At 37.8% G+C, this 18,874-nt stretch overlaps 1 protein-coding gene across 3 annotated transcripts; it reads right to left on the reverse strand.

Annotated features, from left to right (window-relative positions):
- Window positions 225-15,008, reverse strand: LOC109849679 (LEC14B homolog). Of its 3 annotated transcripts, none has more exons than XM_020419539.1 (10): window positions 14,887-14,972; window positions 13,305-13,666; window positions 13,065-13,184; window positions 10,540-10,617; window positions 9,675-9,851; window positions 9,272-9,349; window positions 8,060-8,235; window positions 7,786-7,941; window positions 7,358-7,418; window positions 225-562 (listed from the first exon to the last, which is right to left on the reverse strand). In XM_020419539.1, exons 2-10 carry the CDS (start codon window positions 13,608-13,610, stop codon window positions 353-355), a joined length of 1,362 nt encoding a protein of 453 aa, XP_020275128.1. In that variant the 5' UTR covers window positions 13,611-13,666; window positions 14,887-14,972; the 3' UTR covers window positions 225-352. The 3 variants fall into 3 exon arrangements, with proteins under 3 accessions (XP_020275128.1, XP_020275126.1, XP_020275129.1); XM_020419537.1 differs by having other exon boundaries at window positions 13,305-13,739; window positions 14,887-14,946; XM_020419540.1 differs by lacking the exons at window positions 225-562; window positions 7,358-7,418 and having other exon boundaries at window positions 7,782-7,941; window positions 13,305-13,748; window positions 14,887-15,008.

Here is an 18,874-nt window from a genome sequence, read left to right on the forward strand (position 1 = left end):
TATTTCTTTGATTTCCCATTTTTTAAAGGCAAACGAACAGACCCTTAATAGAAACTATACCCACCCATTTATGACCAATTTAACTAAATGGGTGAGTTTATATGGTTCATTTGGCGGGTGGGTATGGGTGGGCAAATGATTTTGGGTCAATTTTGCCATCCCTATTGCTTAGACACAGAGTCCAGTTACTCATTTTCAATTGATATACATAAAAAACAACAACATAACAAAACCTTATTCGCATATTTCTGATTATAGGGTTTATATACAAACAATGAAATATTCTTCACCCTTACCTCTGTGAGAGTACAACAAATGGCTAGCTCATATCAGCCAACAATACAATAATTATTTACAAATATATGGCACGAAACATTTGATCTTCAATAACCACACAGTTTTTCTTCTTTAAGGGAGGAACTGCTTCGTTGCCAGGGAATTCCCATCTAGCGATCAATCCATCCCAAGACGAGCTCACAAGCATAGGATAGTATGGATGCCAGCTGCAGTCTCTTACAGTTAGCTGGTGGCAGTCTAGTTTTGCAACGCGGTCTCCAGTCACCTGATAAATACCAAAAACCCCAATCAATCAGTTTAATCATAATCTCCAGAAAATGATTTTCAAAGTTATATGCCATCAAGAATTATAAATCCATGAACAAGCGAACTATAACAGAAAGGTGGTCTCAAAATCTAAGGAATTTTAATTGCACATAGCTCCCTGTAGTACCACTATTTTGAACTTACTATTGTATAGTTTCATTGCTTGAGATAGACCTCCTGGGCTGACTTTTTCACTCTTTTACCCTCAGATGGACTCATTAGATTCACGGACAAATTTTCAAAACCAACCCCTTTCATGTTTTAATTGCAAAAAACGATCTGTTTCCAATTTATTTAGAAAAGCCGACCTGGTTTCAGCACTGTCGTTGAAACCAGGTCGGTTTTCTAAAAAAATTTACGAAACTTCACGGGAGTTCAACTCCCGTGAAGTTTAGTACTCTTTTAAACTTCACGGGAGTTGAACTCTCGTGAAGATTATTTTCCTGAATAAACTCCACGGGAGTTCAACTCCCGTGGAGTTGCAGGCTAAAATCCCCAGCGAGTAGCTCACTGGGAAATTAGCCTGCAGCTTCACGGGATTTCAACTCCCGTGAAACTGCAGGCCAAATTTCCCAGCGAGCTACTCGCTGGGTTCTTGGCCTGCCCAACTCCCACGGGAGTGAACATCCGTGAGTTTGCGCCTAATATATAGGAACGCGACAGAACCCTGTCCCCAATCATTTCTCTCCCCGCAATCCCGCCCCCCAACCCTAACTTCCTCTCTCGTGCCCAACCGCGCCCGCCGCCACGTCAAACCGACCACAGCTCCCCAAATCCGACCGCCTGGAACCGTACTACAACTGCCGGAACTCCTTTCCGACTCGCCCGACACCTCATTCGTACCGCCGGAACGCCGTCGTCGCCGGCTCGATTTCGACTAGGATTTAGGATTCTCTCCCAAAATTAATTTATTCTCTAAATTTTCTTGTATTTGCTCGCTATTAATGGTGATTACATCTAAAAAAAAATATATTTGCAGAATTAATGCTGACGACCCCATCGAGTGAACACTGAATTTCGGATGATGTTATTAATAGCAAGGCTGTGAAGGGAGGAAAGGGCAAAGGCTCAAGAGGAATACAAAAGTGTTGGAAACTCTAGATGTCGCACTAAAGTATTTGCCCATATGTGAGAGGCTTTCACATGGGATGAGACAAGAACCACCAGATCAAAAAAAACTTTTTAGAAGCTTAAACAGAAAGTAACAATGATGCTCGATTATTCAGTGAAGATGCGATCTGACTTTCAAGCACTCAATTTGTTATTCAACGACAATATTTGAATGCTTCAGGCAGAGATTATTGGAGAGTGGTGTATCTAAGGTGTCTTCCTAATATTTGTGTATATGTAGCATCCGCTGCATCCTTATTAGTTCTTCTCTATTACAAATATTAATTGTATTAGTTTTGATTGTACTGAAGTTGAAAATATATTTGGAATCTTAATGAAAAACAATACTTTATTAAAAATAAAATTTGGCGTAGTACAAGAACTTGACTCCTTTTTTAAATTCCTTGAATTAAGAAACTTAAATCTCGGCGTATGGAATTCCCTTGCTTGCACATAAAAATGGCCTAATCGAATCAAATTCATTTTTTTTTAGTTGATTTTTGTAGTGCTTACACATATGTTGTTTGCGGTTGTTCCTGGGATCCCGATGATGGCATTTGAATTCAGTTTTTTAGAGGCACCAACTATGACATCTAATGATTTTAAAAAATAGTGTTATCAATAATTTTGTCTATATTTTAGAATTTCGATGTGAATAGATTGAGTGAATCATGCCTCAGAAAAATAACATAATTTGGCCCTGGAATGAAGTTTTTGCTGGATGTGGACGGGTGTTGACAATTATAATAAAATCTAAAATTAGTGTTTATATGACATCAATTAGATTGAGAATATTAATGAGTGAATTTATTGATGATCATAGTGAAGCAAAACTATAAATAATTTGTTTGATTATACACGGAGGAGGCTTCGGCTAATTATCAATAATGTAAAAAATAGTGTTGGTACATATGTATGACATCGGTATATGAATCGGTATATGAATTTGTTATAAATTATGGTTCCCTAAAATTGATATAGGATTTAATTGTAAGTAACAATAAATTTTTAAAGTCTTTTCGTGTAATATTGATCTTGAATGTTTTACTCTTCAGAGATAATGATGAACGATCGAATCGTAATTTTGTGTTCGTATGATGGGAAGATTAACTACCTCGAAAATAATATGCCCGTTTATGAAGGAGGTACGACGAGACCATTGTTTATAACAAAATCGTGTACTTTCGATGAGTTGGTTAATGAATTGCACAAACTTACATTAACCAACTCACGTGAGTATCACCTTAATGTTATTTGCAATTATCCTGTTGTGGAGAACAGGACAAGCGACATTCAAATATCAAGTGACTACGATATGAGTCTTATTGGAGTCTTACATGACGAGAAGCGTTCGATTGAATTGTTCATTGAAAAACATCAAAGGAATTTGGGCAAATCGTTGAATTATGACGGAATGTATTCCCGCATGTTGGAGGACCCTGATGTTGATTCAGTTGGCTTTTTATCTCCTCAACAAGATGAAGGTTGGACACAATCACAATATATGAGCGGTCCTTCGCTTGTGGGCACTTCAAATGCGGTCGATACTAACACGGGAGTTCAAGAAGATAATGCAAGTGTTGAATCTGAGAATGATGATGAAGAGGAGGGCTTACAAATTAATAGCATGACCTTGATAGATCGTGATGAAGGGGACAACCACCACATTGACGGGTGTTATGCTAATAATGAGTATGTTGTCTTAGAGGATCCGCCGCCCGATGAACTTCAAGGAGAAGAATGGATCGATAACTCCGTGATGGAAAGTGTTCCTATTGGCACTAATAGCGGTCATGATACACAGGGCGAGGACTTCTCATTTGTGAAGGGAGATCTATATGAGAGCAAGGAGAAATTGATCCATGCGCTTCGCTCGTATGCCATTGCAAAAAATGTCAAGTTTAGGCCAACCAAAAATAATACTACAAGCTATAATGCGGTTTGTTTCTATCGCAAAGATGGGGATGATGAAGATATTGGTGGACACCACGACAGCAATGCGAAATGTCCGTGGAAGCTTAATTCACGCTCCGGTGTAAGAGTAGGCGGGCAATTCAAAATCACGGCATACAACGGACTCCACACTTGTAGCAATCCTCGATTAGAGATGAACAACAAGAATGCATCCTCTTCCTTCATATATCGATTGATTTTACCGCATCTGAGGGAAGATCTTGATCTAAGGCCGAAAGATATTCGTCTTCTAGTGCAAAAAGCCACCAACTTGGATGTATCATATCACAAGTGTTGGAATGCTAGGAGGAAGGCGATGATAAAAATATTCGGTGATTGGGATAAATCGTATGAGATCTTACCTCATTATCTTGAAGCACTCAAAAAAGAAAATCCAGGGACTGTCTACGAAGTATCTTTGGACCCCGTTGATGGCGGAGAACGGCGGTTCACCGGTGTATTTTGGGCATTTGGGCCCTGTATTGAGGGGTTTCGATATTGTCGTCCTCTTCTTAGCATTGATGGCACCCACTTATACGGCAAGTACAAAGACGTTTTGCTTGTTGCCACCGGAGTTGATGCGGATGGCGGTTTGTTTCCTTTGGCGTTTGCAGTAGTTGATATTGAAAACACAGAGAATTGGGCGTGGTTTTTTGCATGCGTTAGGTATCATATCCCTAGTGTGGGGGCGCGGCCGATTACATTCATATCTGATAGGATGAAAGGAATTCCAAGAGCACTCCAACGTTATTTCCCGTCACCACATGCACATCGTTATTGCTTGCGACATATTAGGGACAACTTCAAGAAGAAATTTGGAAACGGTCAGGTTCAAGATCTTCTTTGGCAAGCCGGCTGTGCAATAGAATCCTTTCATGTCGTAAGATACAGTTTTAATGAATGGGAAGTCATTGAGGGAATATCACATAGAGAAAATCGCTCTTATAAAGTTAACATGTTAGTGGATCACTCGTGTACGTGCACTTGCAACGTACCGCAATTACAATGGATTCCTTGTTCACATGTTGTCGCGGCTTGTTCTGATCTACAAGGTGGTGCGAGGATTTCACATTATGAGTTCGTCGAGGCTTGGTATTCTACTTACAACTATCGACAAACATACAAAGAGTGTTTTCGTCCACCATATGATAGTCGATATTGGACACAAGACGGGCCACTGATATTACCTCCTTTGAGTATAGGGGAGTGCACCATCACTTTACAGGACGTGACCATCATACTTGGGCTCCGGATCGATGGGCCGGCAGTTACGGGCACCGATGATCATAGTTGGCCGGAGGTATGTGCCCGGCTTCTTGGACAGGTTCCGGACTTAAGGAGTGGTGCGATGAAGCTATCGTGGCTTCGTAAGACATTTCAGGGCGACATACCAGAGGATGCCAGTATGGAGACGCTTCAGTTCCATGCTCGTGCTTACATATTGCACATGATAGGGTGCGTGTTTTTTCCTGATGCGAGCAAGACTCTTGTACATGCACGATGGCTGTCGTTGCTAGAGGATTTTGACGTTTGCGAGCACTGTCGTGGGGCAGTGCAGTGTTGGCATACTTGTATCGAGAACTGAGTAGAGTATCCCTGATGCAGAATAAAGAATTCAAGGGATGCTGAACATTGATACAGATTTGATCATGGGAGCGCATTCATATTGGACGCCCTACTTTACTTGTGCACCGGGACCTACATGGGCAGTTTCCTTTGGCGTACAGGTATAATTGTACACACAAATTTTATTCGCACTGAATTTGTACTTATATATTCTCTATTCTGCATATAGGTCGTGCGGTACGCTAAGTACCGAACAGCGACGCGCCATCGTGAGTTTTACCGAAATGAGCTTGATGGCCTCCAACACGAACATGTAAATATAAATCTCAAGTCGTTATGAATATTATAGTTTTGTTGTTGATACCGATAAATGTTTTATTTTATTTCAGTTCAAGTGGAGACCCTATACACTGCCGGAGCTCGATATGCATTCTCTTGCACCCATCTGCCGAGATAGTCCCGACTTATGGAGAGCCAGAGTTCCATTGATTTGTTGGAAGATCGTGGAGATGCATGTCCCTGACCGTGTGCTACGACAGTTTACGCTCTCTCAGCATGTGCCAGATCTTGTCGAGCAGATCTCTCGTCGGCGGCGACCTACTTCGCACCATACCGACTGGGCCGTAGTCCGTGCGGCCTACATAGACAGGTGGGCTCACAGGTGGGATTTCATCCAGGATACGAGGCCCACAACTGTTGACTATACCGCGTATATGGGTTGGTATTGGGGTATCACACGTAGATGGATCACACGTGACCCACAGCCCTTAGCTGGACACATGCCACGGCCACCGACAGACAGTTACATCCCTAGTGGGATGAACGAGAGAGATTACGTAAGTTTCTAAGCTAAATTATAATATTTTTTTCTTGAGTTGGTACTTAATAAATTATTTACCTCACAGGTCCGTGCTTTTGATAGCATTGAGGCTGATATTGATGCGACCGTGCCTGAGATTCAGGATCAGGTGGCGTTAGGACTCCTCAACAGGATCAAGAAGACCATAGCACAGGTGTTTCATAAGACTCACGTCGACGAGTTCACAGGCCGTGAGGACAGGTCTCGATCATTTGGGCAGGCGTACACTCGGCGCCGACGGCCACGTGACGATGACGGCGGCACTTCGCATGCTGATGGAGCCGGCACTTCGCATGCTGATGGAGCCGGCACTTCGCAGCCTCATACACAGCCGGATACTCAGATAGTCGAGGCTCATCAGCGCGGGGGGCGGGGAAGAGCGAGGGGGAGGGGGAAGAGAGGGAGAGGAAGGAGAGGAGCTATATTGGTTTGTATTTGAACTTATTTTGTTAAAATTTATAACTTGTATGAATTTTCAAATACTATACTTTTATGGATCAATTATAGCTCGATATGTGATCTTTTTGCGTATTGTTTGATTCGTGCGTGTTTAAATAATATATATATTGCAGTAATTATTGTCAACAGGTAAATAGTTGTATATATGAGTTAAATAAGTAGAGGTATACAAAACATGCACAGCAGGCTGTGCATGTTCTGTAAAACCTGCAACTTCACGGGAGTTCAACTTCCCGTGAAGTTGCAGTCTAAATTTCCCGAGAGCGATTCTTCTGGCAATTTGGCCTGTAACTCCATGGGAGTTCAACTCCCGTGGAGTTTTACATTGCCAACAAACTCCACGGGAGTTGAACTCCGTGGAGTTTATTCAGGAAAATAATATTCACGGCGAGATTCAACTCCCGTGAAGTTTAAAAGAGTACTAAAACTCTCGTGAAGTTTCGTAAATTTTTTAGAAAAACCGACCTGGTTTCAGCGACAGTGCTGAAACCAGTCGGTTTTTCAAATTAATTAGAACAGCGTCGTTTTTTGCAATTAAAACATGAAAGGGTTGGTTTTGAAAATTTGTCCTTAGATTCACCCCTGAGGGGCAATTCTGCCAAATTTCCAACAGTAGAAGAATTTAAAAGATTTGGGTGGGTTGGGGGCGCGGGGGGGGGGGGGGGTTACATGGACAAGGGTTCGAGAAATTCGAAAACCTACTACAGGGGGTCTATGCACAATTAACCTGAATCTAAATCATATTGATTGATAGGTTATAATTTACTGACATTGAAAAAGATGGAAGAAGATTAAGTATGAACTTACCACATCATAGATATAAACACAATTGTCGTGGGACCCAGTGTATATGTACCTCTGACCAGTGCTGAAACAAGAAATGGAAGTACGAAAATAAGTTCCCTCTGATTAATTTAAGAACGCCAGCAAGCTTTTATTTCGAAATTTTAGGGCAGCTACGTGATCCTTTTTCCATCCAGCTCTGTTATGAGCTATCTCACATTATCACATCCTTCTTAATTACTTTTGCGACCAAGTTCTCCTAGGCCTAACTATAGTCTCCTTTCTCTACTAATCTATGTTGAATATGTTTTCTTCACTATTTCCAGAAATTTTTTAGTTGCAGTGATTTACTAATATGCATAAAACAAAAGGAGGCAACAAAAATATTACTGTTTTATGTCAGAAGAATTTTAAATGATAATGTGTCAAAGAAACAAATTTTCAACACTTACCTATGGGCAGGTGAGAAATAACAACGTATTAGAGTACGAAGGACCGCATGTCCTCTATATGTAGCGACACACTGATCAAATGGATGTTTGAATTGCTTAGCGCTAGGTGGGTACTCCATCCATCTGTAGTCCCAATCAGAAATTCTAGGTCTGAAGCTGCAATGAGTTACAGCAATTGTATCAGCAATACCAAGTCAAATTCAAGTTTCATGGTCAATAACCGATGCACGATACTTGCATGCAAATTTGTTCTCAATACAAGCTGAAAATTTACCTACTAGCGTTGGAGGACATCTTTCGAATGTCCCACAGCTTTAAACCTTGATCTTTTCCATTTGAGATGAAATACCGCCCATCTCCACGGCTATCAATGAATGTTATACCTTCTAAATGGCCAGTCAAGACGCCAGCTGCTTTTCCCTTTGTGGCAAAGCAGCGTCTGTCCCAGACCTGAAAACAACATACTTTATATCTCATGTGTGATAATGGTTTTACAACAAGGTATAACAAATGGAGATCAAGAGCCTCAACACGCTCAGGAATCAACAGATACAAGATTTGACAAGGGAATCTGATAGCAAAGATATAGAATCTAATGATTATTCTGAAAAAGGAAAGTAGTAATCTACAGGAGCATTGAGTTAATGACTTATCATATACCAAGTTTCAAGTAGGTTCTTGCTCGTTATCTGTGCAAACTCCCTCTAACCAGTGATTGTATTGTCATTTTGGATGAACTAATGGCGGCTTTTCTTTTATTGTCACTGAGCTTAATGCTCCCTGCTACTGTTTGTATATCACTTTTAGAGGTTTTACAATAATCTAGATGACAGCACTCATTCTTCTCACCAGTCATAAAGCCCTATGTTTTATCTTAACAAGATGCACCCTTCACGTAGCAGTAGCAATAACGGAATTCATTTACTACTTCTACAAGCAACTTATGTAACTTGAGGAAAGGTACCATTACCCTATGTTATAAGCTTGGTAACTGGAGGTTGGACTAATATAGAATTTCCACAAAAATCATGGTAAGCTTTGAACTGGGTGAAATTGAGGTAAGTTAACAAAGATGTCAGTGCTTGGGTTTTTATCCTGCCTGTTGATGGGTTTTTGTATTGTATCGCATTCGCTGATGATGGGTAACTATGCAGGAGCCTGCCGTTTTGAGTTTTTCAAGCTATCATTCTATCTATTTTTAGGAAGTTCAACACAGTTACCTATGTCCACATTCATGACATATTTTTTGTTATTCTCAAAAAAATTATCAGCGAATGTGGACAAAGGTAACTGTCTCGGACTTCCTAAAATGTGATATGGGCTAAAACTCTACCATTGTTAGCTGTGGTAGTGGAGATGATAATGTGTCCATTGGTTAGATTTTCTGCCACAACATCCCTCTGTACTTGATGTCATGGTTCCCCTCCATAAATATCATGGTAAGGTAATAACTTCTACGTATCGTAACATACAGATTGAAAATTACCTTGCAGAGGCTATCATCACTCCCAGAATATATAAGGTTGCCAGTGTCATCAGCAAAAGTTACTGTATTCACATCAGACTGGAAATGAAAAATGAAAAATAGATCAGTAAAATGGTAGTCGCCAAAAAATGAGTTTGTAGATAAAATTTTGCATAGATGAAAGCACACAACAATCTTTAAAACGTGCCTTGAAATTGAACAGATAAAAAAATAAAATAAAATAAAGAAATTTGAAATCAAGGGAGAGAATGAAAGGAAGGAGAGAAAGGAAGGAGAGAAAGGAAGGAGAGAAACAAGCAGTTGTTTGGTTATAACTAAGTTGGTCATATAACTACAACAAACTATACATACTGCTAAACAAATCAAGAGTAAAAATAAATTAGAAGGTAAATGCAAGTCATACTGTATGAGCTGGAAAACGTGATGTCAATCTATTTGCTTCTAAATCATAAACATATATTGAATCATCACTAGTTCCGGCGACAAGCTCTCGACCATCAGTTGAAAATTTCACGGAGAATATGCCAAAAGAGAATGCCCCATGCGCATACATAGAAAAGTCCAGGCCATCATGAATATCCTGCATGATAAAGATGCATATCAAGAGATAACGAGAATAATCCCATTTCAGTACAAACACAACGGCATATAAGTATGCCACTTTTTTTATGTAAGTTCAATATTATATGCCACTTATTTATGTAAGTTCAATATTATAGTAAAAAGGTGAGAAATCATGAAGGCACAGTTGCAAGAAGTAGTTGTTTATGGACTGTCAACAACTAACTGTTCGGAAGTCAAAACGGACTTCCTGAGAAAGATCTTCTACAAGGCAATGATGAGCAGCCATAGTAGACGCAGAACAACAATAATCTCAGGAAGCTTAACTGATTATGACGAGTCTTTTTAAAGGGAAAAATCTAAATTTATTTGTCTAGTAAGTTTGGAGACTGCTTTATCTAGAAACTGGAACTGAGGAGCAGATAATCTCCAACATGTTTCCCAGCTTAAAAGTTGCTTCAAGAGTGCTGGCTCATTTCTCTTTCGGCACTAATACAATTAACATATCTGCTTGATGATACATGCATGGTTACCTGAAAGTGTGGAAATGTGGTTCCAAAAAATAAAATAAAATAAAATAAAAATCGAATAATCATTGACCGGTCCCAGATATGAAGAAATAAAAGACTGCTGCACATATGGAAGACTTTCAATGACTAAAAAGTGAAGGAAACACTTAATCTAACAAGAAGTGGAGTTATACATACATTAATGTTAGCATGAGATTCCATTGCTGAACTACCCACATTAACAATGTGAACAATAGGTGACATGCTAGCATAAACCTGCAAAAAGAAATCGTTAAGATGTAAACATCAGTTAATCAGATCATCAAGAGTAAAACATAAAAAGTGATGTTTGTGCATTAAAATAAAATCTGAAAAGAGAACAAATAGGTCAAGACAGATAACGGTAAAAGAAGTAGCAAATTTGGCAAAACAAATAAAAAATAAAAAAATAAAAAACAATGGGGACATGTCTTGTTGAGCTATTGGATAGATAAACAAGATGAAAAATGAAGACAGTCTGAGGCAAACATATATGACATAGAAAAGGCTAAAATAAAACCTAAACGAACAAACTACCTAACGCTCGCACCAATAACTAGTATTCTATGTTTTATGCTCTGTCTGTAGTAATCTCAAGTTAAGCTGTCTGTAGTAACGCCAACTTGTGCTAACTAATACTCTTACTCGATACCAGCTTAAATTTATGCTTAAAAGCATTATTTCACTGTAGTTATCTCAATTTATGCTACGTATCACTATAAGCATAACTTGATATTACTACAGTCAAATATTTAGCATTGTTATTGGTGGAGCCATGGGGAGCCAGGGGTCGCCATGCTCCCCTTCCCCGCAACGTTTTACAAACAAAGGGTCTAGTTAGCTATAGTTCCTCAAATCTTCCGTGTTTGAAATTAGTCCCCAAAGCATTCATACTTGAAATTAATCCCTCAAATCTTTCATATTTGAAATTAGTACCCCAAATCTTCATATCTTGCAATTAGTTCCCCAATTTTTTGGAGAGTTTGAAAATTTTCTTTGTCATATTTACCATCCAAATTGTTATTTGCCATTGGATAATGGTTAATTAAGGATGGGTAATTACCAAATCAACTAAAATCAACATCAAAATCCACCAAATTTAGTCTTAATATCAGTAGTCTTAAATCTAAAATCTTTCCTCAACTTGCACTCAACGGGGGAAATCCCCTATATACAAACACATACATCTTTTCATGTAGTTCTCTTTACATTTCAAGTATAATAGGAAAGAGGAGTTTCGACGACATATGCACTTTGCAGTTAATAGTAGAAATTTGAAATATGATTTATTATTTTTATGTGGTTTTACCATTTTATGATAGAATTGTGTAATGAAGTTCTTCCAACTTCATAAAGTTTTACATTATGAAATAGATAAGTGAAATAAAATTTCTACGTTCATGTGCTTCTGCAATTATTTTATAAATATATGATGGTTAAAAAAATTCATTTCTTTTTAATATTGTGTGAAATAAATTTTTGGTAGTATAATTTATAGTACATTGTCAATTTGTCCAGTCTTCAAAAAAATTATAGTTTATAGCTTGTGGTTATTGAAAAACCAACTAGAATCGATACATTTTTTAAAACGAGAATTTAGAAGATTGAGGTATGTTGATTCAACAATGAGTGCATATATTGAAATGATTTAAGTATTCACGGAAATATTTCTTTTTTGCAAAACTTTTACTTTAGGTTCTTCTTTCACCTACTAACATACATGACAATTGGTTATTCATTTTAATATTTGATAGTTTTTTTATCGATGCATAGTATAATGGTTATAATTTGGCCCTCCTAAGAAAAAAAATCCTAGCTTCGCCACTGAGCAACGTAGGGACTAGTTACTGCTAGGATGTCAAACCACCTAAGTTGGTGCCAATATTCTTGAATGTAATTTTTATAGGCAGAACAAGGTTTTCTATAAGATCTGGCATCTTATATTGCATGGCTATGCGTATGGGTACTGGAACGGGTATGAAATTCTCATGTTATGTGAATTAAAATTCCTATAACAGTTTATGCTTTTTTATTATGCGGATTATAAATTGTAAAAATTCTCTTTTTATGCGCATGTTATGTGAATTAACATTAATAGTTTACATGAGATCAATATTTTTTATTCGCATGTTATGTGAATTAAAATTCCTATAACTTTTTATGTTTTTTTATTATGTGGATTATAAATTGTACAAATTCTCTTTTTTTGAACTAGGCACCCAAACGTCTAAACGAGTTTAAAGACATGGATGTGAAGTGTAAGATTTATGTCTAGCAAATGTTTGACAAGTGTTCTAAATTAAAACATGTATTGTTTAATTGAGTACATGCCTGAACAAATGTATACATGCATGCAAGGTGTGTCCAAGGAGTTCGGATATAGGTAAGGGTACGGGAATATGTCGCGAATGCGTAAGGCTTCAAGACAGGAGTACACAGGTAATATAGGCATGCTAGTTAAGAAGATGGGGTTCTTTCCATAACAAGTTGCAAAAACGAACTTAGTCAAGAAAACAGTTTTTATTTTTAATTTTGTACAAATTTTCTTCCATTTCCTTCGAGGATGAGTTAAAGATAGGAAGTCATTATAAGTTTGACAACAGATTATAAATTAGACTGAAGTTACATAGAATATGAAACAAAAAAAATCAGACATTTTACTGCAATATTTAGTTGAAACTCACAAGAAACCGGCGATCTGGTGAAAGGGATGTATCTGTGATAGTCCACCTCAAACTTTTAGCAAGAATATCCTTTTGCACTTTCCATCCATCATCAACATTGTATATTCTGATGTGGCTTCCCTTTTTAGATGTTGAAAACAACCAAAGAGAAAGGACAGTAAATCTCACAAAAAACAAACCTGATGATAGATCAGGACAATGGTTTCTTTCTTAACATCCATCACATTACAAACTACATACCTGAAATCCTGCTATAAATAGTGAACCGTCAGAAGAGAACTGGGACACATATGCCCGGGTATCCATTCGGTCAACAGGCCATGGACCATTGACAGGCAAGTATCGTCCAAGAAGATGAGAGCGATCAGCAGAAGAGAACCTCCCCTTTCCTGAATAATTAGTTTCCCTACCTGACAGCATTTTAACTGTCGATATAGGCATCTTCCTCCCAGTATGGCCAGCTTTACGGGCACTTTCACTTGGTTCTGAACGGAGCTTGGTCAGTTGAAAAAATTCATGATCTTTGTGAAGAGGTTCATCACACATTTGTCTAGAAGAAGCTCCATCATCACTATCAGTGTCACTAATGCAAGAATCCAATCCTGGCTTACTCATATTGTAACCCATGTTATTTAGTGAACAACTACTAAACGTTATGTATGCACCAACCAGGATCTGAAAGTCCTATTAAAAATGAAGTTGGATGTTAATATGTTATTGCACCCAACTTATGATGTTTCACATAAACATTAACAAGTGGAATTCAGCTGAGAATACATAAAGTATAACACAGATTGGATACTTTACTTTTACATTTATGTTTCGAACAATTACCATGAGAAGGAAGACATGGATTTCACAGTTGATAACATTGTCAATATAAACGAGAGTGCATAACAGAAAAAGACCCGGGACAAAGTAGAAACATAAGAATGCTGTAAAACTCTTGTTTGCCCACATAAAAAACAACAAAAGAACATTGGGAAAAACAACAAAAACAAGTGCAATAACCATTAGCCAAAAAACCTTGGACAATTAAAGCAGAATTTTGTCCACCTCGATGAAGGTAAGTCAAAACACTTGGACAAATAAGGCTAATATCAAAAAGGGTAAATTTCACAAAACCCCCCCTTAAGTTTGGTCAGTTTTGAGATAACCACCCTTAAGCTTTGTCGCATAATCCCCCTAACTAACACCATTAGGTCCGATCGTGCACGTGAAAATCAAGTATGTCCAAATGAAAAGATGTCCCGAATGAGAAAACCTTTTCACATTCTTTTTTAATAATTGTAAGCATAATTTTCGAGTTGTATCAAAATTAATCCTTAGCTCGTATATATCATACCTCTTAATAGCTGACGCTATAAACATTTCAAGTCACTTAAAATGCATGTTCCGTGGACATGTCGAGGTTTGAATAGTGAATACAGTTCACAAAATGGTTGTTTCTGAAAGATTTGCGGATTGAAATTCCACTAGTGGATACATTTGCATCTAACCGAATCCTGCTATTGTTCGTTTCAACTTGTTTATAGCCAGCCTATGTATAAGCTTTCTTCTTTGATCACTTTCACAGTCCGGAAGAAATCTTAAATTTTCCATTCCAATTTCTGCTCAACCACGACAAAAAAAATAAACTTTTCTTTCTAAAGCAAGAGATTCTATATACAAATTGGAATTCGACGACGAACAATTAGAGCAAATTTAATCAGATTAATCTAAGAATTTAAACTGTAGACAAAAGTAAGTATATAAATGGCAATGAATTGATCGAGAAAAGGGAAAGACTTTTCTAGGGTTTAGGGCTCTCTTACGGTCTTACCTCAATTCGATCACAATTGAGAGAGAGTGAGGACTTAGTTTGCGGCAGGCTGAGGCTCGAGTTGATTATCTTATTACAGGATGAAGTTTTCAGCGCAAGAGATTGTAGGTGGAATCCCGTGCAGCGTTGATTGGTAGCAAAACTGGCACCACAGCCGAAAACGATGACTCGCGTCCCGTTGTCATTGGATGTACACTCGCGAAGGGGAGTTGAGTACCAATCGTGAAACTCCTACGTGGATCGTCTCAATTGGCTACGGTAGAAAGAGCTTATTTGTCTTGTTGCTCAGCAATGAAGAGGGTGCGGGGAGAGGAATCGCTTGGGTAAAACTGTGCCACGAGACATCTGATTGGGATAATACGACGAAGATGAGTCGATAAAACAGGTATCCGTATACAGTATTAGATGCCGACGTATGACCGTTTATAAACAGGTATCCGTATACAGTATAAGGTGTTAATTGCGGCTAGGCCCCTGCGCTATCGTTCATTTGCTGCTAGGTCCCCTGTACTTCTACTGTTACGGTCTGCAGATTTCCTCAGTTATGCAATCGTGAAAATCCCTTCATAAATTCTTCCGCGGCACTCGCATGCTAATCTTAGAATATGCTAATGCTTACTATTTGCCAAATTTATTGTTAAACCTATCAAAATTCAATTTAAAACAGCGTTAATGTAGGTTTCAAATAGGATGCTGACAAGTTTAATAGTAGAATTAACCAAAAAAAAAGTGTTAAACTGTTCTAAAAATAGCGAATGAGTGTCGCATGAGAATTTTCGGGACAAATTTCTTAAATTTGCATAATTGATGGCTGAGGCAAAGACAAGGGGAAGAGGGGTGCCATGGCCCCACTTAAAGAGTTTGGATTTTTTTTAGTTACATGTATATGCGTAGTATTATGTAAGTTATATGGACGAGTTAAGTTAAATCCCAATTGAATAATGGGTTCATCTACCCAAACTCGAAATAACCCAATCCCTTAACCTAATTCACAAAATACCAATCCCAACATTATTCCCTAGTGACACATCTCTGAGCCTCTGAATTGTTAGATATAGGTGCCCTGCAGGCAATTATTGTATATTGTAACAAGACCTATATGTATATAACATCCTTGTTCAAAATGATAGTATGCTATTTTGGTCAGATTTATCTGATGTTCTAAAAATACAGATAATGTTCTTAGAATAAATACTAGACTATCAGACATTTCGGATAGTGATCGTAATGAAGAGATCTGATTAGTCGGTAACGTATATTCTAAAATGTTCCTAGTTGATGAAGTGTTGAGATAGGACATCATCACTTTGGTTTAGACTAGTGTATGCTTTATTTCTCCTTTTGAAGGAGATGATCAATCTCTTAGATCATTGATGTGAGACATCAAGATACAGTATACAGGTGACTCATTAGTGAATGAGTTGGCTAAACGACTCGCCGAGAACATCTAGTTGGTAATATACTTAACTGTCAAATAGAAGTTCTCAAGTGATAAAGTACATAGTAGTCTCTTGACCTGAGGCATGAGTGCAATATCTTATATGTCAGTAAAGATATATTTAGACTTTTACCTAACCACAGTTCTTATTGAATTGTGCATAACGGTTCTTGTTGGGTACATCCCGAGACATAAGTAGATATTGAGATGCCAAGAAGGGATTCGTCTCTCCCAGTATAGGGGTTGATGTCATAAGATTGTTTGATATAACTATAGCCTGGAAATCCTTGGCCAAGGTAAATAAGATAAACTGAGTGTCAGTTTGATCTTATAGGTTATGAGTTTAATATCAATAAACACTAATCAAGCTATTAGGGTTTGACAGTTTGCCATACCCTAGGCTCAATAGTTTGACATGGTTTGACGAAGAGACCGGACTGTACGGTATTATCATTGAGTGGTCCTGATAAAATTGGATAAGCATCTTGCAGACCTTTATCACAACTTATACCCGGGTGGTCTTCATGTGTAGCTAGCACCTCTGTTGTACTTATGGATATGATCCACTACCGAGTTTTTTAAGTTGGGCCCTAGAGTCACACCAAGCGCGTACTTGAATCCTATGAAACACAATTTATGGAGTGATGCGTATGATTGATACGCATATATGATTTCTTCCGGATACACATAAACGGTTATGTATATCGGTAAAATCGGAATGCTATGTGCTTAGGAAATGAATTCCAGTATTTTTCCCATAAAGTTAACTTTTAGTCAACTAGTTGACTTTTTGGTCAACAGTTGACTTTTGGTCAACTCTTGATTTATTTGGTCATATAGTGACTAATTAGTTAAAGATTGGAATAATACTATATACCGTATTTATGAAATACTGTATTAGTGATAATTATTTGGTGTTCTCATTTATGAAATACACATACCATGTATAATGAGTCATGAGATGAGTCACTTAGTGGTATGGTTTGAGCACATGGTTTATTAGCACATGGTTTTGAAATGTAATGATTCATAAGATGATTCATTGCATGACTCACTTGATTAATCATTAATTTTTGATGATTCATTGCATGACTCATAGGATGAGTCATTCATATCATGAACACATTTCACTCTATAAATATGAGCTCTTTTTCTTATGGAAATGTTAATGAAAAATTGGCTAAGTGTTTTTTCCATAAGAGAATAAAAGAGAGCTCTCCTCTTACTAAACTTTAGCAATATTTGAGCAAGAGGAAGTAGTAGGATTTTAAGAACCCCGGGGTGGATATCTTGCCTTGTGTCTCAAGAAGACTCCCATTTTATCAAGCTCACTTGAAGACTTGGAGATCCACTACGAGGAGATTTTCTACTACAAGGAGCAAGAGCTAGGGGTTATTCGATCTTCCATCGAATCACGCTACGAAAGTATGACTTTCTAACTCTTGTATGCTCACTTAATAATAAGGATCATGTTAGATTTAATTAGACGATCCATATGAATATTTCATGCTCTCTACATGCTTAGTATTTTTGTACATACATGTCTTCCGCTGTGTATTATGCATGTAGACATAGCACGATTTCCTTCATGAATATCGTGTTCATGAATTACATTTAGAAATCTCATTGCTGCGCACGTCTTTTACATCGATCGTTTGCGTTATCGTATGTATAACTCTGGTTCATTTTTTGGATAATATTCATATTATAGACATTTTCCTCTTCTCAAATGAATCATGCTTCTTTAATTTCTATTATTATTAGAAACGCGTATAATTTAAATCGTACTGTCAAATTGTTAGGTATAAAAAAGATTAAAATATGTATTTTGTAGTTATGGGACAACTAAATACAATTGATACATTTTTAAACAGATATCTCTTTAGCAAACCGTACATAGTGCATAAAATATAACTCTAAATTCAGAATTTTCAATTGCTATTTAATTTATAAATTCGGTTGCTGATCACCCTCTAAAAGTTCAAATATCCTAACCTGAAAAACTTGACCTTTCTTCGTAGGATTGCGATCCTGGATGGTGCTCGCTACTATGAGACTATGATGTAAACCAACATGATGACATTCATCACTATTATCCAGAAGCCAGTTCTTTTATCACCTATTTGCACATACGAAAAATTATTACACATTGTCATTTTTTGTTACGGTATATTATGACGGTTGCATTTTGGCCTCCCTATGAATTTTTTTTGGCTTCCCCGCTGATTAATGGTACTAATGTGTAACTTTTAGAAACTCTAGGGCATTTAAGTGCAACCAAATGGAACTGGGGATATTATATGCGAAGTAGATGAAACTATAGGATATTTAAGTAAAAAGAAGCCGGAAAAAGGGAAAAAGAGGAGATTTTCAGCGGCCCAAAGAAGCCCACATCCAATCCAATTCCAAACCCAAATATCCAAATCCAACACGTCCACGCCCAACCCCAACCCAAACCCAATTAGACCCCCTCTCATGAACCCGCCGCCCAAACTCGCCCATGTCGAAGAAACCCCGGCAGCATCTACTGCTCCTGCGGAGATGCTACAC

Source organism: Asparagus officinalis, chromosome 7 (assembly GCF_001876935.1).
Source record: "Asparagus officinalis chromosome 7, Aspof.V1, whole genome shotgun sequence".
NCBI lineage: Eukaryota > Viridiplantae > Streptophyta > Magnoliopsida > Asparagales > Asparagaceae > Asparagus > Asparagus officinalis.

Coding starts and splice junctions, on each gene's coding strand:
- LOC109849679 (XM_020419537.1), bottom strand. CDS start 13,691: ATGGGTTACAATATGAGTAAGCCAGGATTGGATTCTTGCATTAGTGAC. Junction 9,350..9,674: donor CACGTTTTCCAGCTCATACA/GTATGACTTGCA, acceptor TTTCATTTCCAG/TCTGATGTGAATACAGTAAC. Junction 563..7,357: donor GTGTTTATATCTATGATGTG/GTAAGTTCATAC, acceptor GGTATTTATCAG/GTGACTGGAGACCGCGTTGC.